The sequence below is a fragment of the Aspergillus caelatus genome, assembly GCF_009193585.1.
Source record: "Aspergillus caelatus strain CBS 763.97 unplaced genomic scaffold BDV27scaffold_54, whole genome shotgun sequence".
Lineage (NCBI taxonomy): Eukaryota > Fungi > Ascomycota > Eurotiomycetes > Eurotiales > Aspergillaceae > Aspergillus > Aspergillus caelatus.
The window spans coordinates 1-25515 of record NW_022475317.1 but is presented as its reverse complement, the minus strand read 5'-3'; the positions used below and the strand labels follow the sequence as shown (position 1 = coordinate 25515).

Genomic DNA, 25515 nt, shown 5'->3' with positions numbered 1-25515 from the left:
CCAGAGCTTCCCCATAGGTTTCTTTCTTGCGTTAGGAAAAACAACGTAACCACACCTCTTACAATATCGAGCGATGTTCTAGACCATCGAGAAGACAATTGAACGGATCTGACGGCAGTTGGAGTGGTCTACTCAAGGACTGATCGAGACTTGTAGGGCTGTGGTCTGGGGCATAGTGTAGCACGTGTCCTTCCAAGGAGTTGTAGATGTGGTGCCAGTCATAACAGTTTGACGACCAGCACCTCAGAACATCCCAGACCGGAAATTGGTCAGCTTGGCAGGCTTGCCCATGGGGTCCGAGGGATTCATTTGCCGGGAGGGTCAAACTTCAGTGTTGCTCGAAGGGAAATGCCGAGGGATCGAAAAGATTGGAATGAGCATGTTGACAGAAGTGGAGTGCATCCCCATTGCCCCATTCGAGTCATTTGAAGCGTGAGGATTAGTGGAAAAACGTCATGTACGAACTAGCATATCGAGACTCCATGACAGGTTGTCTATGATGGGAGGCTTGCAAAATACTGAGTGGATAAAGCCCCCTCAGAATGATCAAAATAACCAGCGATTGGATGTGTGATTCATTCAAAGGACTGCCATCTCATGCAATCGCCTCGCCATTGCCAAGAAGGCCCGAACGACAGGACGGCCTCATCTCAGTTCCAGAGATCGAAGACATTGTGACTCCCAAAGATGGGGATGTTTCCATAGACATTCGGCCGAGGAATGGGGGATTGAAAGTGGAGGAGACGTCATGTCAATAATTGACTTTCGGAATTGAAGGATGGCAAAAAGGTGTTCGGGCCCGAAAGGGTTAATTTAAATCGTACGTATTTTCAGTGGGCTGACGTCCTTTACCGCGGTTCGTCTCGTACCTGCGTGAAGCTATTGGTGAGCTAAGTAACCCTATTGGTAATACTGAGGTTCATGCATACAGTCGATTCGCGCATAAATCAAACAAGGTTTCTGCCCTACCCTCGGAAAACCCATGTTGGCCAATATGGATCAAGACCCCCCGCAAATATCCCAACTTTATGTCCGTTTAGACCTGGAGGGTCCTGCCTTGTGCACTGTACAGTTTGATCCTGACAATCGCACTGGTGGTTCCGTCCTAACCTAGTGCGTCACCTATGGTCTGATTGAGCGCTGTAAAGGTTCGGGTTCGCCAGCTGATGCTGTCGCTGATCTAGGTTATGTTGAGCATATTACCGATCGTCTTGACCGGGCCGGTTCGGGGAAGAACGGTATGGATCATTTGAAGTTGGGACGCGGAATTGCTTCGAGAATAATAATTGACCAGTGTGGGAAAAGTGGAATATCGAAAAGTCAAACCTGCAGTACCCCAAAGCTCTTCTGTCTCACACACAGGGTGGGGATCTGCCGGAACAAGCAGAGAGGGGAACAATTCTAGAGAATTTAGAAAAAGGAAATACATGGATTGGCCAAATTCGGACCGAGTGAAAAGAACCCATTTAATGGACCATTAACCGTTGAAGGAAACGGTTGGCATATACCTAAGGAAAGACGGCTATGATCAGCGCCAATCCATGTACGTATCACACAGTAGCTTCACATATCTTGCGAGGGCCTCCTCTATCATGACTCTGCAGTACTCGGCATAGTGAAAAGCTTACACGAGGGCGAAAGTTCTATGAAGGATTCAAAATTAGTACATGTGAGGGACCCAATTGGATCTCTGCCGTGCCTGTGCTAGGCGAAGCACATACGGTATAGAACGGCATAAGAGGTTTTGTATGGTTCATGCTAGTCGTATCCTAGTTACAAGATGAGACGACGGCACATGGCTTAATCAACCTACGAGCATATGGTTGGGTAGACTGCGATTGCATATTAGGTCATACCCACTGGTGCTGGTGTGGATACCACATCGTCCCTGCGTGTTCAGCTCCACATTCCCTAAATTCGGTTCTCTGGACCCTGAAAAATCTCTTCGTCCGTGGGGAACGAGCGAATTCCCACACAAGGTCTGTATGAATTTACATAGTACGTTTTACTTGCACTTATGCTACCCCTTTCGGCTTGTAATCCACCCACCATTGTGCCTGGGATGCATAATTGGCGATGTTGTATTCAGTCGGAAACAATGCCTTCGGAAGACCCATTGCGATATATTTAGAAACCGAGGAAATTATGGTCACTACTATTATGAAGTTGCCAATCCACCCCCATTGGCTCGTGCTGAGATGGCCACTTGGTAGCCAGAACCCTAAGTGCAACTGCTCCATGTCAAAGGAAAAATGTCCCGTGCAGTTGACCCAAATAAGGGACCTCAATCGCCCAGACACGACTTGGCAACCAACTAGAACGAGGAAATTCAGCTGGTGGCCCAATGATGCCAGTGGTTGCGGCCCGCGGCGTTGGGTTTATGGACCTCGGCCCACATGGTGTACCGATGGTGGTTTTACCCTTCGCACTCCAACCAAAGCTGAGCTGAACCATTAATAAAATTTACTATGAGTGGTGGGGAATCCATTGATCCTTCGACCGTTCCAGTCCATTCATGTATACGAAATCTGCTGATCAGGGGCCTCGATGTTCCATTGCTCTCGAAATCCATCGTCAACCAGGAGCAGTCTCGGGTTTGCGACCCAGTAGAAATACAAGGCTCTCGATGTTGGGCATCGGCCTTCGTTCGGGCATGCTGTAGCAATGGATAAACTCGCACTATCTTATCCCTGGTTCGGATAATGGCTCATCTTTTTGGAAGCACTCCTGCCTGAAAAGGTGATTCTGATCATGCTCCTAGAGCACTTGAGGACGAGCTTGCCCCAATCTGGACCATGGTTGTTGTTTGTTATACCGTCCATGAAAAAAAGCAATGAAAGCCCTAACGGCCTAGCAGCTGACTCTATCGAAACATGCTGGGGACGAAGTGCCCATGGAGTGGATCTCGGAGTGCCAGCCGCGGTGATGGATCTTCGCTACTCCCAAACAGGCAAGTGATAAGTGCATCCATGATTGAAGCGGATCTTGTCCGGCTCAGAATAAGGTTCCTCGATCGTAGAGTACTTTCCAAACCCATGAAGATCGGAGTGGCCATCCCCTATAGCAATCAGTGTTCGCACTAGGGTGTAGGTTTCTCCATTTTTGGGACCAACCCACTGGCAAACATCAATCTCCTCATCTTGGCTTTCCTGCCTCGAGGTACATCTGCTATATCATGCATGCAGTAGCCCACTTCTTGACCCTGAGCTAGTGATGCACTGCGTCGTCTGTTTTCATCCCACACAAGGGCCTTGTTATTTTGTCATTCGTTATGGCAGATCTTGGCTTTTACGATGACAAGTCATTTCTCCCTGAACAATGGACAGAATTTGGACTCGGCGTTCTCATTGTATTTGTGCGAATGGGTGTCCGGATCCGGACGGTTGGTGTTAGGGGCTTTCAAGGCGATGATTACTTCGCGTTTCTGGTAAGATCAACTCTTCTTACTGATGCCCCTGCCGGTATCCTGGAATGTTAAAGCAATGTACTAGGCGATAGGCCTCCTAACTATGGATGCTGTAACAGTACACCTCTCATGTAAGGACATACACCCCGTGGGTTGGTGCCATCAATGCTAAAATCCAAGAAGACGTGTTAGGTACTAATCTCGAGATACCACACGGCCTACATGATTCCCTCACACCGACCCAATATTCTTCGGTTGTAGCGGGCTCCAAGGCGGAACTCGCTGCCTGGTACTCCTACACAGCCCTGATTTGGGTCATGAAAGCTAAAATGCTATTCCTATAGTAAGAACCTGTGTTTCATCCTTATCGGACCTGGAAACTAAGACGAAATCCCGTGAAAAAGCAAGCGTTTGACCCTGGGGTTATGGCAATCTCGGGTCATTAAATGGCTCGCGGCATTTTGTGCCATTACCTACATTGCGGTGTTTCTAACTGTGACGTTTGGATGTCATCCGTAAGGACCCTTGGGTATCTATCTCTTTTCATGCGCCCATATGCGCTAATGCACCCTGCCTAGTATATCGGATAACTGGAGAGTATATCCTCCGCCCTCTAGTAAGGAACCGCTTCACTTTGAAGGACTGCAATGATGTTAATACCTTCCAGAAAAGTGTGGACTCAAGATCCAAAACGTTATAGTGACATGCATCTTGAACGTCACGTATGCAAATCTACCGCAACTCCCTATATGTGTAGTCAAGCTGACCAGTTCCTAATAGCACTGACTTAGCTCTGTAAGGAATTCGGACATCCCAGAATGTACCTTCCTACTCACATCCCATCGGTCCAGGCTTTTCATCCCAATCCCATTACTCTGGAAAGTAAAAACATCGTTCTCGAGGTAATACACAATCCTTTGTACATGCAAGGATCACCCAAGAGAAGACGCCTTCTAACTGATCTGATCGTGAATAGAAAACTCGTCATCGCCATATTTCTCAGCTCCGGCATCTTCGTCATCAGCGCGTCGCTTATTCGAACCGCTCTCACATTAAAAGCAGAACCGTCTAGCATCACCGTGAACCGATGGGGAATCCGCGAAACCTTTGTCGGTGTCGCCACAGTTAACCTTCCCATTCTGCGCCCGCTGTTTACCAAGAGATTTTGGAAGTCGAATTACGTGGAGGATGGCTCCAGCGGTCATCCATACGGATACCATGGAGGATCGGAATCGTACAACTTGACGACACGGACAAAGAAGAGCACACGGCGGGAGAGTATGAAGGCGATTAATGAGTCTAGTCAGGATGGAAGTTACGACGTCTATATCAGTACGAGCTATAACGTGAAGGTCGAACAAAAGGATACGCGCGAAGGCGTATCATCCGACAGCCATCAATTCGGACTTCATCCCAGTAGTGTCTGGGAGATTGATAAAAAGTCGATAGTCTAAAACAGCACTTTGGCCAGGCTTAGGCAGGCTTTCTTTATTTACACTAGATTCGTTCTAGACCTAATCATTATTATTTTTCTTTTTTTTTTTTTTTTCGTACTTAAAAAAGGGAACTGGGGAGCGAGAACAGCTACGAGCTCCACCAAAACACCCCCCTTTTTAGGCAGCACGGAAGTTGTAACCCTATAAGATGGAGAAATATTACTAGGATATTTTCATTGATAGTTTGTGTCTAATATTGTCAAGATGCCTTCGGATCTTCCACTCCATAGTAGATCGGCCAGCCCGCCGAGCTTGCGAGGGGACCAAAAATCGGTCCTCACTCAAGGGATGTGGTGCTGGATCACTTATAAATTTTGCGTTATATATTAATTAGCGCCAATAATCTTCCAGACCGAAACAGGATATGATCGCGAGCAATAAGATCCATGCATATTGGCATACGCGGATCCGTTACTTAGAGTTGCAGCGAAATCGTTTCAGTCAGTCGTAGGATGGTAGCAGCACCTCGTAATCGAGCCGATCGGCAGAGATGAGACCCATCGTACTTATGGGAAGGCTTTGGGGTGGAGCCTTAAGTTCAGCTCCGAGCTGTATCGCAACAGATTCTTCCTGTTGGTCCACAAGGCTTGAGATCGGGATCGGCGCCGATAACAATGCATTGAGGATATTCGTGTGGCCCACTAGAATGCGCAAGTCACGGTCGGCATGGGCACATTCCTCGTCCAATTTTCGTTCGCATATGCGAAGGAGACTCAAGTGGTTTCTGTCCATTTATGTTCGCTTCTTTCAAGAGTAATAGTACTCGGCCATGATTATGTCGTTTGTGTTATGGGAGACTTAATGCTTCAGTACATGTAACACCACTTCGCTCTTATAATGAGTACTTTCAGTCAGATGCTTTCCTCCGCTAAACAAGGAGAGCCATTGTCCAGAGTGTCTACTGCAGGCCAGGCCTTGGTCTCCTGGGTCAGGATATTGGCACGACCTTGTGGTTGGTCTCCAAGCTTTCTCCGCAGAACCAGAGGCACCGCGAACTTAAATCCCCAAACGCCTGTTCAAGTGATCTCGCCACATCCAATCGTTCTAGACGTGGCAGACTTTCCCAGGGCCCAATACTACTGGACCTTTTACCGGAAATGTCTCGCTTAGTGGCGTGATTCAAAGCTGCTCTTGTGTCATGATACACACTTCATTCCTGTCACCTCATTCGAATTCAGCTATCCAGCACCAGTATACATATATCTGACATGGTTTATCGTAGCAACCTCAACACAATTTCCAGTCGTATCCCGGGCCTGCTTGCCATCGCTTCCAAGCCTCGTGTGCAGCCATGCATCGTTGCAGCGCAAGGGAGGCTTCCGAAAGCCAGAGCGATGACTCTGATGCCCCAGTTTCACCGAGGCCCTTCCGCCATTAAACGACTGTTGGATGACTACGACCGTTATCTATCAGGACATAGCCTTGATCCGCATCCCCGGGCATATGCACCAACCTTCGACATGCGCGAGTCGAAGGATACCTACCAGCTGGAAGGGGAACTCCCCGGTGTGAAGCTAAGCGATGTTGAGATCGAGTATGTTGACGCGCACACTCTCAATATTAAAGGGCATACAGAGCATGCGTCTGAAATGGAGGAAGGGTCCTGGTGGATATCCGAACGGGCCACTGGGGACTTCCGTCGGTCATTCAGCTTTCCATCCGCTGTGGATCAGGAAAACACTCATGCTCGACTGAAGGATGGAGTGCTTTCGGTGACTATTCCGAAGGTGGCCTCGACTTGGGATGTGAAGAAGGTGAAAGTCGAGGAATAGGTGAAGGGAAACTGGAGGTCAAATTGATATGGTGAAGTGATATGAAAACGCACTCTCTCAGTCTTCAGTCTTCAGTCTTTACATATATGGCGTTTGCTTAGGCCATTCAATATTCACAAGCAAAATGAGATAGTTTCATCGTCAAGGTGTGTGTGTGTGTGTATAGGGGAAATTGATACGGGGCGTGATGGGCTGGGAGTTTCACCATTCTTCTTTCAGGCGTATTCAGCGAGACTAAAATGTATTTATTTTTTCCTGTCCTTTCTTCATTCGCAGCCTATTCTTATGTATTTTAATTTTTATAAATCGAAATCCGAGTAGAATAAACTGAGACCAGCCAAGAGTGCAGATGATTATAATGCATAAAAGGTACTCGACTCAGCCCATCCCCTCTGTCACAGGAACAGCCGCCCACATCTCATGCACCTTACTTCACGCGTAGCCCAATAGGGTAATGATCAAGTACCAGGAAATGATCGCCGGGGGGGTTTATATCAAACGTAGATCATGAATTCTATGACGACATCGGGCAGCGTGCAAGCTTCTCCCGGCAAATCGACCCAGCGTTTCAGGCAGATATCTTTCACAACTCACAGCGTTGATCCTAAGGTTAAATTGGTAATAGACAATGGATCTTCCCCTCATGATTTCGTGGTACAATTTGAGAGCATGTCTGGGTCAGTTGTTCGATTGTGGTTCCCCTCACTGGGTTCTCAGGCCACTTGAGCGATTAAGTTGGACGAATTAAAGTTTAGGGTGAGCCCTCCTTTACTTTCCTATATATAGAGAGAGATACTTACCATCACCCCCAGAAAGAACTGTTCTTAATATTGCACCAGAGGATTCTACAAGATTATTCCATAGCATCTAGAGATGAATTCGACAGAGACAGAAGGTAAAGCCATGAAGCACACCACAGATATTCATCTGCAAATCCGCGTACTACTCGCCATCTGTGTCCTTATTTATGTAGTTACAGCCATTTGGTAGGTACTATTGCTGAATCTCAAGCATAACTAGCATATGTCATCGGCTGATGATCGGTTGCACAGAATACTAATCATTAAGAACTACTACAGGGTCCTGTTGAGAAGCTATTATTTTACGACGCTGAATCTGGACCTCAGTGCCATCTTAGATCCTTCGTTCTCTGTTCCCACAGCCACCGAGGAAGAGCGAAGACTAAATCTTCTGGAACGAGTTGCGCCAACCAAACCGTTTATTACTTGGTGGAGATCGGTCCAAACTGAGCGCAGTCCCCTCAAAGACTACGATCGTGTATTTGACTGGTAAGCTACTTTTCTTGCCTTGCAACATCTGCTGTTGAATGGACCCGTTTGGGCTCACACCCTGCAAGCGCGATCTGCCTCGAGCCCGTTTCTAAAAGGTGTCCAATTCACACTCTTCCCTGCCGACATGTGTTTCACAGCCAGTGCCTGGAAACATGGTTCTTGAACTATCATTATACTTGCCCAATGTGTCAGAAGCCCTTTCATGTTCGCGTAGAGAGAAACCATGATAGTGCGGTGTAGAGGTTGCAAGCAGATCTGTGCATCTGTAGTCGATTAGAAGCTATGCGAAATACACTGAGCCAATTCTCAATAGCTTATTGTAACTTGAAATATCCCCGACACAGCCCATCCGACGTAAACACGCCCTGGGGGTCAACCTCCTTCTGAATCCTTCTCAGCTTCTGTAGGTTTGCCTCTCCATAGCTCAAAAACGGGTCCTGGGCTTTGCTGGCGTAGTTGACATAGAGCCAAGGATGGTGTTTGCCGGCATCTTTGGTGGTAGCAGTGGACCTCTCCACCCATTCTTGTGCGAAAGCATTCATCCGCTCGTCATCCTCTGCATTCTTCCATAAGACAGTCAAGAGGGCAACTGTAGAAAGCTTAGCATAGGGCCTGGCTTACAGCGGCAGCGTGAGATGTTGGTTTTGTACATGCCTGTCAAAGGTCCATCGGCATCTATACCGGCAGCGTTTCCTCCTCGCTCTTTCCCAGAACGAATGGCGGCCTCATACAACGGTTGAATAACGAGATTGGGGTAAAACCCGGGTGCCTTCTCGAGAGACTGTATCTCTTGAGCCATTATATCCTGAATTTGCCTGTCAAGGTCCGCGGATGGGGAGTAAGTAACAGTGGCAAATAGGTTTCTGTGACCAATTAATCCAATATGGCCTATTGCACACAGCCTGACTTAATTAACTTACCGACCACCAGGCGGTGTTGCTGACGCGCTCTCGATACTAAACCGGCTGGTGCGATCAAGGCGAACAGTACTGTGCTCGAACGGGATTCGATTGAGTTGCTTGAATGGCGCGGGGCTTAGGACCGGCAAATAATACTCCTGCGAAACCGTAAGGGTAAAGTCATCTCTCTCTTGGTCATAACCATAGCTATAGAAGAACGCCATATTGGTATCATTTTTCCAACTCGTCGTTAGTTCGTAGGCTTGCTCCAGGATCGCGTCCCTCTTATCGGCCGTATAGGCTCTGACCCCTCCAAGCAAATGACCCTGCTTAACAGCCCTCATAGTAAAGTGCGTGATAATACCAAAATTGTTCATACCTCCCCGGAGAGCAAAGTAAAGATCCGGATGTGTCTCTTGGTTGACGATCGCAACAGTGGCATTGGGTAGAACGAGCTAAACAACGTTAATTCCATAGTACACCAAGGATGCAATTGTCCCATACCTCATACTCGAAAACATTATCCATGGCGAGACCGTACTTGGGCGAGAGGTGCGAGAATCCTCCACCCAGGACATAGCCTCCCAAACCAACATCGGCGACTCGTCCGCCAAGCGTGGTCAGATTGTACTTTTCCAATCCCTCATACAAACTTAGCAGAACATGGCCACTCCCTACCTTGGCTGTCTTCTGATCCGGGGCAACCTCGACAGTTCTCATCTTTTGCATGTCAATGGTGACGCCACCAGCCGAAACAGAATCATCGGGGTCTCGTGCATGGCCGCCACCTTTAACCGCGAATCGACATGAGGTGTCAATGATGACACTCAGAATGGTCGACACATCTTCAGTCGAAGAGGGCTGGACCCAACAGGCGGAATGTGTTCCCTGCTGCTTTGCATCCCAAAGAGTAACGTTGGCATTGCCGAGGGAGTACGCATCGGGACCGAAGATATGCGCCAAATGGGAACACTACAACCATTTCAGAAAGCTGGTCGCAAGAGGAATAGGAATCCTTACTGCTTGGACACATTCGGGTACAACAGAGGTATTTCCTTGGTTGGCTAACGCTGCCCCAAGGGCCATGGCTGAGCCAACAGCGAGAAATGCAGTAATGAACGCTGGTGTGATTCCTGCCATTGATGTTCAGAGTAGAAAAATTGCCCACAGTAGTTTTCCCAATAATGTTCATGGCGAGGATGGTGGCTTTATATGGTAGAGCGATTCAATAAAGACTGCCCCTGGCCACATAACCGTAAACCTGGCGAAATGCAATAGGCTTACTCTGGAGATAGGATATTAAGTCCTGAATGTTGGGTTACAATTCGACTGTCGTAATATGCCGATCGTCAGGCCGCTGCAGGGTATGAAATATCCCTGTAGTGAGGAACCCAGCAGTGTGAACGCACTTATACTGACTCCAGGTGACTGTGGAAGTGCATAGTCTTCGTGTAAACAATAATGCAAACCGTAATGGGACATATTCTGCTACCCATATCACCGTTGGTAACAGCAACGTACACCTTTACGATTGAATGGTGAAAGTTCGCCAGAAGCAAGGAGCCATCCAGCTATAAGACCATCAGATAATGCAGGTATACTCAACACTAACGCGACCTGCTGACGCTTCAATATTCATAACTCCGATAACATCCTTGCACCAAGTGGGTCTGCGTAAGCAACTTGCGGCAATCTATGTCGATCTTCGACAACTGAATGAATCTGTCGGTCAATGCATTTATTGTCCTCTTATGATATTCTAGATACAGATGGCCGGACTTCCGTGGTTGAAGTTTGATCAAAGGGCAGACAGAGTCTTATCGAACCAGTTGATTGTTGATAATGATAAATATGCAATCGTTTCAGAATAGAGGCGTTTCATGCCTTGCTCTGTAGTCGTTAAGACCATCTTACCTCGTATGCAGAATAGTTGAAGCATAGAACCTAGAGACATATACGGCGAGATAGGGCTTCGTGGGACCTGGATGGGTTTCACTGGGGTGGCATTAATGTATCAAGTAAGCAGTAAAGAAGAGCCAGCCAAATCAATTCAGCATCTTAGATGATAGCTGACCGATCAAGGTCAGAGTCTTCGATACATGAACATTCTATCTCAGGATTACTAGGGAGAATGTGCGATCCGGTCAATATTCAGACAGCTGCATTAAGCGACAAATCACATTCTTCAATAAAAGATTTGGTGTAGATGACTTTGTGACACAGTTCATCATGTTATTTCGGGGCGAAGACTATTGCAGCAGCGAATATCTCACTCGGAGAGAGGCAATGACAGATTCATGTTGGTAATGCTAGTCAGCCTGTGCATGTAAAAGCAGACTGTTCAGGAGCCATCACAGGCTTCTTATTCAGACACAAAGCCCTTTCCATCATCAACTTGCTAAGTAACCTACCTTCGTATTCGTCAGTCCTCTAACACCCAAATACATAATCAGGTTATTTCTTTTCTAGCTTCTCATCTAATTTGGCAATGATACCTACACACACCCTTCAAGGGTTTTCAGCCGGCGGACATCCTCCCTTCATCTGCCTTCGAATTACCTGAGTTGCTTGGTATTTTCCCCGCCGGAGCTGTCATACTACGTGATATGAGATCAGTACATAGGAAAGTGGACAATCACATGTACTAATCCTGCACATAAGCCAGGATGGATGGATGGCTAGGGCAAACCGTGAGTTGAGGTGCATGCAAGCCACCAAGACGATGCGAGGCTTGAAACAGCTATCGTCACTTCCCCAGCTGACAGATTTTGGAATTTCCAAGCGGGGACTATAATACATCGAGACTAAGGCACGAATGATATCGGGGGTTGCATTCCTGTCGGACGATGCAGAAGGCAGACACCAAGGAAGGGGGAGAGTTTCTGAACACTCTTCTCTTCGAATGCATCCAGTGTGTGTTTGATCCATTCCCAGCGTATGGTCGGTCTAATCATGGAAGAACGAGAAGTATGGCCGAAGACGAGTGAGATCCGTAGAGTACGAGGTTAGCGTCAATTAGGGCCGAGCCTTGGACGAATCATGTTGGAACTTATATCATTCTGCAATGCGCATCGCAATCTATCCTGCATTAGACAAGGAGAAATAGTGCATTGAATTGCCGAGGACCTACAGATAGCCTCAGATTGTGGGATGCATTGCAATCAATTGACTCAATAAAATCATTTCGGCCTTATCCCGCCTTCGCCTCGCGCCTTTTAATGCTCCTCTCCGTCCACATGTGCGAATATTGCTGCTCGGCACGACCCTATATTGGTGGGATTTATACGGCGCCACTGTTTCTCGTCAAGACAAACTAGGTTGACTATAGTTCCTAGAAGAATGAGGATTCCATTCCTGAATTAGAGCTATCTCTGAAATGTCTACGATTGGTAAACTTAATGAATTGCAAAGCCTTGAGAACCGCCATGGCTGACTATTGTCACTAGTCCAGCGTTTGCGAAACAGGATGTCAATGCCTTCTGAGCTATTGAAAGAAAGAAGGGTCCTGTCTCAGCCTCTAATATTATCGAGTTATCGTTAGTTTTTTCCGGGACAAGGCTGTCCAAGGGATCCGACGTGGCGGATGCACAACAAACTCAGTTGGCGAACCAAGGGAGAATCACCCTTTAGCTGTTGCCTGTTTTCCACATGTTAAAGCCCATGCTGCTCACTGCCAAGATCGTATCCGGAGGTTGTCTGTCGAAAGGCACGGATCATTTCCGGAGCCAGTCCGAAATGCTGCCGTTTTCCTTGATCCCTGACGAGCCCTAATGGTGGACTGAGCGCCGTCAACCATAACAGAGAGCATTAAAAGCAAATTGTGATGCCATTGGCGGAGAGGGAAAGAGGCGATCTAAAAAAAGGCCACGGAGATCCACTCCGTCGGTCAAGGAGCCGAGTTGAGTCTTAGCCCGGTGGGGATCCAGCTTTTAAACAACCGATAGCGTCGGAATATTTTTACCGGCATGAATTTCTGTCTGACAGTCAAGCAATTGAGGTTTAGAATAAATTATGCCAAGACCCTCCCCTTCCCCTGCTCAATTTCGTTTCCTGGTTCGGGTAACTTGAAGCCATAGAAACCCTTCCACCTAGTTCCGGTATCCTGGCACGTCTCCATCACCTGCTCTTAAGCTGAGACTCGATGGGGCGCACCAACGAGCAACGGCGAACCTGTCGAGGGAGCCATGAGATGGGCGTCAATTGTACCAGTGAGAGTGCACGGACACTGCCACCAATTATAAAGTCCGCTGGAGAACGACAACCTAGCTGAAGGATTCCAGAATAACACTGAAACCAGAGTACGATAGGTTCATTTCTCGAAAACAAAAAAGAAAAATGCATTCCTCTCTTCTTCCCATGCTGGCAGCGATGCTGCTGAGCCCGGTCAGTGCAGCCGGAGTCAGCGGTACGGCCTTTGGATTTGCTCAAGGAACGACCGGTGGAGGAAATGCAACACCACAAACCCCTTCCAGTCTTGACGAGTAAGCCATAATTCCCAATCCGTGGTCAAAGTGAAAAGCTCTCTAACTCTGAGACAGGCTGAAGAGCTGGATCACTGATGATGTGGCGCGTGTGATCCTCATTGACCGCGAGTGGGATTTCACCAACACGGAAGGCCAAACCTCCGGCAAATGCTGCAGCTCAGATACCACCACGAAGTGCCCTGGTGGCACCTCTGCCGGTCAGGCATGGATTCAGGACACGTGCGATGACGGCACCTGGGTCTCTTGCACCTATGACAACGCTGCTAAGAAACCGCTGGACGTGGGCAGCAACAAGAGCATTGTCGGTGTGGGTAGCAAGGGAGTTCTGAAAGGCAAGGGCTTGCGCCTTACTGGTGGTGCCAACAATGTTATCATCCAGAACATCCATATCACGGTAAGAGGTCACACTGGGCTCGCAACAATGTCAGAATACGAGGGCTGACTGGTGTCATTTTCGTGTAGGATTTGAACCCTCAGTACGTCTGGGGCGGTGATGCACTCACCCTGGATGGCACCGATAATGTCTGGATTGACCACAATAAGGTATATTGACCTCTTCTATTTGTTTGCTTCATTGCGTGTAGTAGGGTACTCATGAATAATGTGTCCAGTTCTCCCTTATCGGTCGCCAGATGATCGTCAGCGGCTGGAACAAGGGCGGCCATATCACCATCTCCAACAATGAATTCGACGGTGTCACCGAATGGTCGGCTGGCTGTAATGGCAAGCACTACTGGTCTCTTCTTCTCCTGGGCCTGGAGGACTGGTACACCTTCTCTGGTAACTGGCTTCACGATCTCTCTGGCCGTGCTCCTCACATGGGCACCGACTATGACGACTCCAAGATCTATTTCCATGGCGTCAACAACTACTTCCAGGATATTGACGGACATGCCTTTGATGTGGACACCAACACTTGGGTGCTCTTGGAGGGTAACTACTTCGACAACGTGAAGACCCCAATAACCGATACTTCCCTCAAGAGTGGTGCTCAGCTGTACACCACTAGCACCGTCGATGCTGCCAGCGGTTGTGTCTCCCCTCTGGGCTACATCTGCGAATGGAACCGTGAAGGCGGCAGCACGGGCACCTGGCCTGATCGCACTGACGCGTCAGTCTTGACCGGATTCTCGAGCCTCAAGGAACACCTCATCGGTCACACTGGTGTCGCCGATGTCCCTACCAACGTCAAGGCCAACGCTGGCGTTGGCAAGGTGTGAGTTGTAACTTGCATCCGCTGAACACAACAAGGAGGGTAACCCGGGAGAACTGTTATAACCATCTGGCACTTTTTGTATCATAACCTTGGACATTTATTGTAGATATTGCTCGTTCTATCCATGGCAAAACATAAAAGAAGTTCAGATTCCAAGGGACCAGGCACACTCTAAACGCCGAGTAATTGTTGGAATGAATAGTTTTGCCTTATAGAGCCATATTCTTTGTCAACCAAACATGTATTAGTCAGTATGGCCGAGTGGACTAAGGCGATAGACTCGAATTTTCGATATCTATTGGGTTCGCCCTCCTAGGTTCGAATCCTAGTGCTGACGCGATTGTCTTTTCTTTTTTTTTTTTTAGCTTTATCTTATTTTACCTCCGCTCTGATATCCCGATGACTACAGTGTTTCATTGGGAATCCCGTGTCCAGAGCACACGCCTATATGCTGCCAAGTGCAAACCAAGCCTGGTTGGCAGTCAGAATGTGCCACCCATTGAAGGATGAAACTCCCGAGCTGCGCAGATCAACACGGGAGCTTAAAGTGCAAAATGCCTGGTATAGATTGCCCCAGACGCTGATCGTCTTGGTAGATGGCTCAGAAATATATTGGATGATGACTATCCGGAGACGGTACAACGAAGGCTAGCAGCATCACCATCCTTGGTATTTTCATTGTCCACGAAAGGGAAAGTAGTGGATAGTCTACAGTGACAGGTTTTGTTTAGGCTACTTGCACTCACTCCCCTGGTAGGCCATATCTAGAGGGTGAAAGGTGTCTATTTCTGCCCTGTCGACAGCCATGTTCGGACAAGCTCTTGGTAAGCAGTTGTTCACGTTGATTTGTCTCTAGCCCAGATTGAAGATCCCATATTAAGTTCAGTGCTACCAGATGTACGGCTTTGGTATGTTCTTGGCCACTCGTAGAGGTCTTACAGCACAGAAAATATGTTCCAGAAACTGTAAGATGATATCACACCCATAGGCATGCCTATCGTGCCGATCTATCCATCACATCTCGTATTGCCTTGGGTATATATGAGCCACGAATACTGGATGCCTGAAACCGTATGTGCCTCTGCAATGAAGCATCCTTCCCCGGGTATATTGGAATTACTAGCCACTGATCGAACTGATCATGATATCAAGAGACGTTGGGATTGCCTCATGAAAAGCCCCCAGATTAACTAATCGAATCTCCATAGCTTTACCAAAAGAAAATGACAGTCTATTACAATGCAATTTCCCCATGCTTGCTCTCCTTTTCCCTACTTGTGCATCTCTTCACGACAGTCTGGCATGTAATCACCTATCCGACCGCCGACTGTCCCGGATACCTCATTTCATTTACTGGAGATATGGTCTCGGGGGCTTGCTGTGGGTGACTGGTGACAAATGAGATCTAGCCCATCCCCGCCCAGCGATAGTCTTTCGCTACGACCATCTGCTGCGGCACAGGATTGGCCAAACCAGGTGTACACCGTCAATGGTCTTGCCGATCTAAAACAATATAGTGGAAGTAATGTGGCAGTGCTTTCACCAAACCCCACTCAGTCCCACCACAATACACTGTCCAAGGGCTCCCCGGATTCCTAGCGAGAAATTCCCTCTGATGCGATCTTCAATTTTCAAGAGGAGATAAACAGGAGAAAAACAGTAAGACAAGTAAATTGTACTATATTAGAACATGTAGAATCCTCACATGAATACAACTTTTATTCAATGGGCACCACAATATAGTTAAACTTAATAGCTAAAGTTGAATAAACCGGGTCCGGTTGGTCCGTGCTTGCGGGAGCGGGGGGTGTTTTATATCAATTTCCTTGTACAAAATGTAATAGGACCACGTTCCACTCGACGCGAACTGCGCCACCAAGAGTCAACACGACCTTCTCGGTACGGTGTACACCCGTGCTGGCATAAACATGCCTCATTGATGGAAACGATCGAACCACGGCTCTGCCCGCATCACCACGGTGTCATTCTCTTGGCTCCCTAAGCTCCCCTCAATACTTAATAGCACTCCTGCCGGATTCCTTCCTCATTCCCGGCCTCTAATCCATTCCTCCTGTGATATTTTAACCCGCGCTGTAACACGAGTGAATATCCATCCACAATGTCTGTCGAAATTGCTCAGTTTCACGGCGAGATCGAGGCTCTCGTCGAGAAGTTCGACGTTCTGTCCAAGATCAAGGAAATTCAGGAGGGGGGTGATGTCCGTTCATCTGGTTAGTTGTCATATTCTTCCCATGTATGAAATAAAGGCCGTGACGTTAGTCTGACAATGCTGTGTACATATATAGTTCCTGTGACCATCTCCGTCACTACCGACGCCACCATCAGTCTTCTCGAGGACAAGTCAACCATCAGCGAGTCGACCGAAGCCCCAAAGAGCCTCTCCAATGGCGACAAGGCCTCCTTCAAGATCACTCAGGGTGACGAACTCAAGTACACCGTCACTGCCGGTGGGGTCACTGCTGACTTCAAGATCGTCTTCGACGTCGACAAGAGCGCACCCAAATTGAAGCTCAGCGACGAGCTTGAGGCCGACGACGCCCCCATTGGATTCGAGACTACCAAGACCGAGACCAAGACGGAGATCGAAATCGAACGCGAGGTCGAGGTGGAGAAGGAATGGACCAAGGGCAAGAAGCCAGAAAGGAAGACTAGCAAGGAGACTAAGCACGAGGCAAAGGCTGGTCCTTACTCGCTCCAGCACGAGGTCGAAACCAAGTTCAAGCAGGAGAAGGACAAGAGCGAGGCGGAAACCGAGACTGAGATTGAGACTAGCAGCAAGACAGTCGTGGTTGAGTATGTTATCTACTAAAGCGCGGGGTTTCACGCTATTACTATCCCTACTATATAAATAAAGAAGCAATATAAATCTAGTTTTCGAGCATCCTTATCTTTCTTTTTTCGTCCCTTTCTTTCTCAGTTTTATATCCCGATGACTAGAGAATTGCTTTTTACTCCCGGTCAATATGTGATTATGTAGACCTAATGTACTTCGCTTTTATTATTATTTACAATAGTGGGAGTAGCAGCAAAACTAAGAAGTGCAAGATAAAGATAAAAGGGACAAGGCTCATCTTTTGTATATGCGAATCCAAGTCAGCGCCCAACGTAGGCCTCACAATTCTACGAATAATCCGGTCAGTACTGCCGTAGTAACTCCAGATAGAATCTGCCAATGGTATGTAATACCTTATTTTAGTGTAATGAGAGACGGTGTACAGATTTAATTCTCTTTCAGTTATGGATTGTTACTCGCGCTTCACGTTCTTTCGAACTCACAGTGAAGTTTAGCAGAAGGAATCCCTCTTCCGGGGAGGTCACAGTAATCTGCAGGGATAGGTTATGTTTGGACTGATTCTACAATTTACTGATAGATATATCATAGACCTAGGTCCTAGAGGAAGAAAGCTGCCTAGTTCTATTTTTGTAATCGCTATATTTAAATAAGATCTCAGTTATATAATGATTGGGTTTGATTTATCTTTATTTAAAAAATGAAGATGTGGAGGAAATTATATTTTTACAATATTTGGATTTGTACTATCATTAATGGAACATAAGCCAATCACCCTACCGCTTAGTCCTGCTCGCCGCTTATAAGATTTCTATAAGAACCTCACTCCCTTCCCCAGCCTATTCCACACTCTTTCCCCGCTAAAACTACCCAGTTCTACTCCTGCAGGCTTGTTAACCCCCCTTCTTTTCTGTGCAGGATTGCTATATCATCCCCATTCGCCTTTCCATAAACTTGTTTACAAACTGATGATACAGTTGTAAACTACATCGCAAGGACCCGCAAAACACTGAAACCGTGTTGACGGCACCAACAGTGATTCCAAAAGACAGTGCCGTGGCAATGATCAAGCAATACGGCTTGTGTCCTTACGGGTGCAAACAGTGCTTGTGACTTCTTTGTCCACTGTTATCTTGGGCGACCGACCTAGTGAACCGACTTTGCGGCCAACGCATAGTCCCTTTGAACCCTGAGAGATAATCCAATTCTGATGAGTGCTGTAGTGCCTTTTGTCCAAAAGGGGATATTATAATTTATGCCAGAAAGGCATAACATGATGTTGTTATATAATTCAGACAAAGGACGTAATACATATTGATTGATTAATCGTGGACTCTTGTCACTCCCGAAATAATGTTGGAATTTGATAATTTAACGATGTAACCTCATACGAGATTGACTGGGCATAACCTTGTACAGTTAGGCTTATTTGGAAGGAGTGACAGGGACCAAAACTGGACCACCGCTAGCTTCTTCTTTCTCAGAGGTCCCTTTTGAATCCAAGTCCAAAACCTTGGATTCAGTAAGGGAGTGTAGCTCAAATGTACGACTACCTCAAATCATTGGTGGCAATAGAATTCGGAAATCAGATCTCCCTCTCTTTTCAAGTGCTTCTTCTATAGTAAGTGGGAGTCCTTAAACAATTTGTCAAGTATCATGCTCCGCATAAACTCCCATCTAACCCTGCTAAATGCCACCCCAATCAAACGTACGGGTCGAAGTGGTCAAATCTAATTTATTTCCCCAATACTCCACGTCATCGGCGGCATAATCTTTTGGCAGGTATCCTGATATATTAAAATTATTTTCGGAGGGCTTCTTTTTTCAACACTTTGCCGGAGGCCGTTCGAGGGACTTCTCCGTTCTTCGGGAGAATCCGTAAAAGAGCAGGTAATCTGTGTGAGACTAGATTCGCGGCAGCGAGATCCTCACGTATACGTCGAAGGTTGATATTGCCGTGGTCTTGTTCAGTTTCATTCGGCTTCTGAACCTCAACGAGTGCTGCAATCAATCCACCAGCCTCGCGATCCTGCACTGGGAGAACATGGGCTTCAAAAATATATGGAAGATCCATGAGACAATGCTCAAGCTCCAGAACAGATATCGTGTGTTCATGGAACCGGACCCCTTGACACGCTATCAGTTAGGCTGTCGTGATGCCATGTCAGGGCTTGGGGAATACATACAATCAGATGAAACTCTGCCCTTGAAAAAGTAGTCATTCCCAATACGTTCAGCATAGTCTCCAGTTTTATAAAACCCTTCGTGGTCAAATGCAGCCTTTGTGGCTGCTTCATCATTGATATACCTGTCCACTGTAAATAAACTGCGCCCCAGAGGAAAAATCTCAATTTTCTTACTCAATGAACATATTAGGGTGTTTGACAAGGATTTCTCCATGCTCCCCATCGGAAAGCTTCACTGTAATCCCTGGAACCGGGGTACCGATGTATCCCTAAATGACAATCAGCATAAGTGCGGAAATGTTATAAACCTCCGTACATACTTCCACATATGCTGACCCTTTTGGAGAGATAGTAACAACTCCACCCATCTCAGTTATTCCGTATCCATTTCTGATAGGCATATTGGTCAAATCGGTGAAGAAAGTGTACAAGGAAGGATCAAGTTGGTAACCACTTGTGAACACGTGTCGCAGGCTTCGAGCCCCGTTAATATATTTCTCGCGATCTTCAGGCGGCATACAGGAGATATTCTCATTGTAGTACCCCATCAACGTCCTTAGAAATGCCGGGGGCATGCTGGTTACCGTAACTTTGCCCTCCTTAAGCACCTCCCAGAACCTTGCAGGGTTGGAACTATCTTTCATGACATGTATTCTCTGTCCATAAAGGACACTGTCTATCATACCTGTTGAACCTCCTACCCATTGTGCAGTCGTTCTCGCTAAATATAGAATGTCCCGAGGCATTACTTCTGGCGTGGGATAGAATAGCTGACGGGGAAGAACGACTCCTTTTGGCAAAGCAGTTGTTCCTGAGGTAAACAGGACCAGACATCCAGCTGTTGGGGAGATAACCAATTGCTCGTTGATTTCCAATTGAGGGCATGTGTTTGGCTCCGATATTGTTATCCGAATGATGTTCAACCCTTGGCCGGTCTGGTTTTGGACATGGTTTCTAATTACTGTGGCATTCTCAAAAGTCCCCTCCTCAACAAGGATGGAGGTCGCCTTGGTCTTTCCTAGAAAATGGAGTGCCTCTTCCGGAATGAGGCTTGTTGCTATAATCGGTCATGTTAGACTTTATGAGTGGGCTAGCCCAGATATTTTAACTTGCCCAATGGTACACAGATGCCTCCTAGAGCAACGATGGCAAAAAAGCTAACAATAAAGTTGTATCCGCTGAATGCCTGAAATGCTATAGACATGGCCTCCTTTTGCAGGAGACCATTCTCGTCGAATGAGTTGCTCGGGAGCTGCTCTCGCAAGATCTGACGCATGTGTATGACATCGCTAATCAGGTTATTATAGTCAGCGTCTATGCCATGTTCGTCGTGGACCACCACTCCTGGTCTCTCTATCTGGAGCCGACGAAGCCGAGAGAATATAGCATCGTTCGGAAACTTATGGATACACTGAACGTTAGGCTCCCAAGTGGACATTTTGTTTTCTGCAACCCTGCAGGAATTGTATTTCAAAAATTAACAAACGTATTGGGGGGCCAACTGGGGGAAGAGTAAGAATTTGTAAAGAATTTCTCGGTAACGCAAGAGGTTATCACCGACGGACTCGGAATTTGAGAAAATTGGGAAAAGTCGTCTCCTGCTCCTGTTGTCGATATATCCTGATCTACGCTCACGAGATTCTTCGTGGATCTAAATCAATTAATAAATACATAATTGATTATGATACTCCGTATTCTTGGTACTGAATCACTGCAAATCAATTAATGCCTCCCATTGCAGATTCAGCTCGCCTTTTTAAACTCTTCCGAGCCACCTGGCACTAGCCCACGACCTGACATGTCCCTTGCATAATCACACCGATTAATTTTAACCTTTTATTTATTTTCACGGTTATTGTATTTTAAGCCCCACTACTGTCACTCTCAGACTCAGAGAGTCATAATTTCCCAACATTTGTCGTAGTTGTAACCACAGTGTGGTTACAACTTACGAGAAGTTGAGCTCATCGGTCTGCCACGCTTGACATTGTGGGCGAATCGTTTCACTGTGAGAAACGTTTGCTCTTGCCAAAGGGCAAGCAAGACCAGTAGAAGAAAAGGAGGTCTGTATCATGAATTGATATGGGCTGATATTTTCGCTATATAAATCCCGAAATAGCAAATAGGTAAGTAACAGCAGCTGCGGAACATCGCTCGTATCATGATTACACAAGAAGAACGATTTCCACACCGCTGGACCCCACACAATTCCTAAGAGGTGTATTCTAGATGGTATATTGGTGGGGCCCTAGGTAATGGACTGAAAATATAGTTCGATCGCCACGGTTCTGGCATAGGGCAACTTTTACCTATCCACATATCACACTAAGACAGGCAAGGACCAGAGTTGGCCGATCTGCTCCCGCAATATGAGGACGGTGGAGAGATCTTTTATGGTGGGGAAACTTGACTTAACCGAGAGGAAACGGATCGGAGGATGATTTAGTGTTCCTTGCATTGCAGATTGAGCTAAACTTGACCCTCCCAGCCCCTCGCACGAGCACCCCTACTACGTGATAGTGGCCCTGACTAGCTGAAGCCGAGCGGATCGAGCATGTTACAGTAAGCCCTGTCCTTCACGAGAGAATCGACGTGGGTGTACCGAAAAATTTGCCAAAGGGCACGGATACCGTGCCACATGACTAATTGGACCCATTATTATTTAACGAGTAGTCACTTCTTGTCTCCGTATGGCATAACTAGTACTAGTACATACTAGTAGGAGGATTGACTATTGCAGGTTCAGCTTGACGATCGCACATCGCAACTTTCATACTGTATTCTGTCCTTTACTCCGTAATAATACAACAATGATGCTGCTACAATTACAGTACAGTGTGACCACTGAAATTCATGAAACTTTTCAAGGGGAACCACCCCACGCACTATTTCACCCTCCGGTTTGTATATAATAAAGAACAACACCAACTTTCATGTACTGACCCAGAGCCCAGAGCCGAGAGCCCCTCTCTCCGAGTCAGGAGCAGCCATGGCAAAATCTTATTACTCACTGGATGAGGTTCTGAGAGTTGCCCAGAACCACCCCTTTTACAATCCAGATGTTCAGTTTCCACCGCATCCGGAGGACATTCCTCAAATTATACAAAGTAGTGATCCTCCAAACGGCAGTAACTTATGTCGTTATAGGATTATCAAAAAGAAAGACATGTGAGCATTGACCTCTAAACACTCCGCGAATGAGTTCTCAAACGCCATATGGCAATACTGATTCGGAACAGCTTCGATGTCATCCAAAAGCTTGCCACCGATGACTCGCTTAGCAATACCTTCCGTTACAGCTCGTACACCAGTGTCACTGGAGGTGGCTGGAGTCGTGGAGTTCCAATGCTATTCTTGACCGACAGCGCGGAGAATAAGCGGCAGCGCGAGACTATGGGGGCGATCATTAAGGCAGTAGGCATTATTGAGCCTAGAGACTGGGTGGTTAATATCCATGTGTCGGGATACCTGTATCGGTAAGCGGGGGTCCATAGGGTTCTCACCTCGGAACATGGCTGACGATTTCACATAATATCAGATCTCTCGACTTGCTTACTGACGCTCTTGAATACGCCGGAGGCACTGTGCTTTGTGCTGGGAGTGATATGTCCCCACAAATGGTGACAGACGTGATTCAGCAGTACCGTTGCAATTGTCTCACTGGTCCAGTCACCGAGCTGATTAAGATGTCGCATCATATAGCGTCCCTTCCTACCGAGGTCCGGGAACAAGTCAAGATCAATAAGATCTTCTATACTTCTGAACCATTATCTCGATCTCAGCATGACTTCTTGACTTCTACTTTCGGGTCGTCGGTGGCGATATACTCCGGGATGGGGAGTGCTGAGGCAGGTCTTTGGGCCGTCGCCAACCCTCAGCTCACTGGCGAGCTAGAAACTGATGCGGCAGAGTTTATTTACGATACACGGACTATGCACGTCGAGATCTTACCGCTTTCCAACACCAAGCAGGACAACGCATGGATCGAGCCAGTCCCAGACAACGAGATGGGCATGATAACATTGACCTCTCTGCAGCGTCTGCGGAATTCACTGGTGCGGTACAACTCAGGAGACATTGGCTCACTTCATCCCCTCCCATTAACCGCTCAGGCTCAAATCCCAACGGATGTAGTTGAACATCTGAAACTGGTCCGCGTATACGGAAGGGACAAGCGCTTTAGTTTCAGCTGGAATTCGAACTACTTTGAATACACGATGGTCCACAATCTAATGCAGAGTGAGGGCTATGGCATTCTGCAGTGGCAGATCGTGATGAGACAGGACCAAGAGGCCGGGACTGAATATTTAGAGATTCGACTTCTGCGTGATCGGCAGCAAGCCCAGTTGATTTCTGACGAAGAGTTAGTTGTCAAGATCAAATGGGCCTTCTTGGTGGTCACCAATCCCGGTTTCCGAGTCAAGTTTGTCAACGATGTTGCTGAGTTCGAGCGCAGCAGCACAGGCCGAAAGGTCGTTCGGTTCGTTGATTTTAGATAGCCCAGCATCTATCGACGTGAAACCCAAGGAGATAGGGCAATGCAAGATGTTGGGTGGTGGCGCATCACGGTTATTATGTCTTGCCGGTTGTTCTTATTGACTTTCCTACGTACATCCATCCCCGCACTTGCACTTATCCCACTGGAAACATTATGGAATGCTCTAATGTTAGTTCTGGTAAGACACTGACGAGCCTTGTGCGTTGCCCCCTGAAGAGCAGGTACCTACCCCAGTGTGGTGGTAAGTTGTCTCGAGCTACTATCTCTCTTTGCGCTTGAGTTCAGTTGAAGCTATTCAATTACTTGTAACTAACAAACGACATCAACGACCATGTTTTCAAAAAGATGCTATATTCTTTGATCACTTATACTATAGGGAGCATGATGATCAATGTTGATAATGTCTACGAAGTAATTGTTGAATGGTGGAGATTATACGTATCCAAACATTAGGTATTTTATCTAGGAATATACTGTTTGCTGCTGCTTCTAACAAATTAAATTTGCGTTGGTTTCCAACTGTATTCTCAAATATCATCATAAATTTTGTTTGCCTTTTGTTTTGTTTTGTTTTTTTTTTTAAAAAAAAGAAAAGAAAAGAAAAGAAAAGAAAAAGAAAAAGAAAAAGAAAAAGAAAAAGAAAAAAAGAAAAAAAGAAAAAAAGAAAAAAAGAAAAAAAGAAAAAAAGAAAAAAAGAAAAAAAGAAGAAAAGAAAAAAAGAAAAAAAGAAAAATATGTCCAATGTTATACATTCTTATGCCTGTCCATCTTCAGGTATAAAAGCTGTTGAGTACGTTAATGAGTCCAAATAATATATCCAGCAGTAGGAGACGCACTAGCTGGGGCTAAGATGCTGTGGTTGAGATCAGCTGAATTCTCTCGAAAATCCTTTCCTTAGCATTTCGTTAGTTAACTGCACTAGTTTGTTAGTATAGTACGCAGGAAATAAAGCCTTGCAAAGTGGCTGGCTGAAGGATCCACAGATCGGCAAGTGGTTACAGATCAGCTAGACCCAACTTTACACAGTAGTAAGTATTTAAGTAACTACTCCACCCATACGCCTGGCAAATGGCCTTCCCTCATACGACAGCGTATTAGAAAAGCATTTCATAAATTACCTAGACGTTGTTCATTCTCGTCAGTGAAGTGGCCACCAAGGAAAAATATACAAAATCTGGTGTTATTGATCCGTTAAACATACCCCTGTCTATCTATATTCCCACCTCCTCATTCAATATGCCTCCTGATTATTATTCGGTCTCTGAAGTTCTGGCTGTTGCTAGACTTCACCCATTCTACTCCAGTGCCACATACCCCCCAACCCGCGAAGAACTTTCCCACATCCTCGCAAAGTCCAAAGAGGTGGCCACCGACCTGGAATTGGCATCATTTCCCTTAACCTGGAAAAGCGAACTGTGAGACCTGTCTCTGACTTTTTTTTTTTTTTTTTTTTT

At 46.7% G+C, this 25515-nt stretch overlaps 9 protein-coding genes and 1 non-coding gene across 10 annotated transcripts; 7 read left to right on the top strand and 3 right to left on the bottom strand.

Annotated features, from left to right (window-relative positions):
- Window positions 1–2468: 2468 nt before the first annotated feature.
- On the top strand, window positions 2469–4860 carry BDV27DRAFT_171011 (uncharacterized protein; the record flags this gene model as incomplete). Its single annotated transcript, XM_032075482.1, has 6 exons — window positions 2469–2628; window positions 2740–2808; window positions 3492–3537; window positions 3668–3720; window positions 3811–3815; window positions 4198–4860. The coding sequence occupies 6 exons, from the start codon at window positions 2469–2471 to the stop codon at window positions 4858–4860; spliced, it is 996 nt and encodes a 331-aa protein (XP_031929310.1).
- Window positions 4861–5114: 254 nt separating this feature from the next.
- BDV27DRAFT_125538 (uncharacterized protein) lies at window positions 5115–5835 on the bottom strand. Its single transcript, XM_032066355.1, has one exon. It carries the CDS (start codon window positions 5632–5634, stop codon window positions 5344–5346), a length of 291 nt encoding a protein of 96 aa, XP_031929309.1. The 5' UTR covers window positions 5635–5835; the 3' UTR covers window positions 5115–5343.
- Window positions 5836–6058: 223 nt separating this feature from the next.
- BDV27DRAFT_125537 (Hsp20/alpha crystallin family protein) lies at window positions 6059–7012 on the top strand. The gene has a single exon (XM_032066354.1). It carries the CDS (start codon window positions 6111–6113, stop codon window positions 6672–6674), a length of 564 nt encoding a protein of 187 aa, XP_031929308.1. The 5' UTR covers window positions 6059–6110; the 3' UTR covers window positions 6675–7012.
- A 385-nt stretch (window positions 7013–7397) lies between these two features.
- Window positions 7398–8354, top strand: BDV27DRAFT_125536 (uncharacterized protein). The gene is made up of 4 exons (XM_032066353.1): window positions 7398–7430; window positions 7487–7660; window positions 7754–7963; window positions 8032–8354. Exons 2-4 carry the CDS (start codon window positions 7548–7550, stop codon window positions 8204–8206), a joined length of 498 nt encoding a protein of 165 aa, XP_031929307.1. The 5' UTR covers window positions 7398–7430; window positions 7487–7547; the 3' UTR covers window positions 8207–8354.
- On the bottom strand, window positions 8281–10005 carry BDV27DRAFT_171010 (FAD-binding oxidoreductase; the record flags this gene model as incomplete). The annotated part of the gene is made up of 5 exons (XM_032075481.1): window positions 8281–8555; window positions 8648–8829; window positions 8887–9320; window positions 9370–9837; window positions 9886–10005. 5 exons carry the CDS (start codon window positions 10003–10005, stop codon window positions 8281–8283), a joined length of 1479 nt encoding a protein of 492 aa, XP_031929306.1.
- Window positions 10006–12887: 2882 nt separating this feature from the next.
- Window positions 12888–14613, top strand: BDV27DRAFT_125532 (polysaccharide lyase family 1 protein). The gene is made up of 4 exons (XM_032066352.1): window positions 12888–13346; window positions 13404–13743; window positions 13812–13892; window positions 13961–14613. The coding sequence occupies exons 1-4, from the start codon at window positions 13201–13203 to the stop codon at window positions 14567–14569; spliced, it is 1176 nt and encodes a 391-aa protein (XP_031929305.1). The 5' UTR covers window positions 12888–13200; the 3' UTR covers window positions 14570–14613.
- A 199-nt stretch (window positions 14614–14812) lies between these two features.
- Window positions 14813–14902, top strand: BDV27DRAFT_t70. The gene has a single exon. It is a non-coding gene; the product is annotated as a tRNA-Ser (tRNA).
- A 1551-nt stretch (window positions 14903–16453) lies between these two features.
- On the top strand, window positions 16454–17410 carry BDV27DRAFT_94106 (uncharacterized protein). The gene is made up of 2 exons (XM_032078001.1): window positions 16454–16796; window positions 16872–17410. Exons 1-2 carry the CDS (start codon window positions 16685–16687, stop codon window positions 17393–17395), a joined length of 636 nt encoding a protein of 211 aa, XP_031929304.1. The 5' UTR covers window positions 16454–16684; the 3' UTR covers window positions 17396–17410.
- A 1768-nt stretch (window positions 17411–19178) lies between these two features.
- Window positions 19179–21001, bottom strand: BDV27DRAFT_156082 (ANL family adenylate-forming protein; the record flags this gene model as incomplete). Its single annotated transcript, XM_032072257.1, has 5 exons — window positions 19179–19504; window positions 19564–19685; window positions 19738–19832; window positions 19884–20620; window positions 20689–21001. 5 exons carry the CDS (start codon window positions 20999–21001, stop codon window positions 19179–19181), a joined length of 1593 nt encoding a protein of 530 aa, XP_031929303.1.
- Window positions 21002–22552: 1551 nt separating this feature from the next.
- Window positions 22553–24262, top strand: BDV27DRAFT_171008 (uncharacterized protein; the record flags this gene model as incomplete). The annotated part of the gene is made up of 3 exons (XM_032075480.1): window positions 22553–22731; window positions 22803–23039; window positions 23102–24262. The coding sequence occupies 3 exons, from the start codon at window positions 22553–22555 to the stop codon at window positions 24060–24062; spliced, it is 1377 nt and encodes a 458-aa protein (XP_031929302.1). The 3' UTR covers window positions 24063–24262.
- Window positions 24263–25515: the final 1253 nt, after the last annotated feature.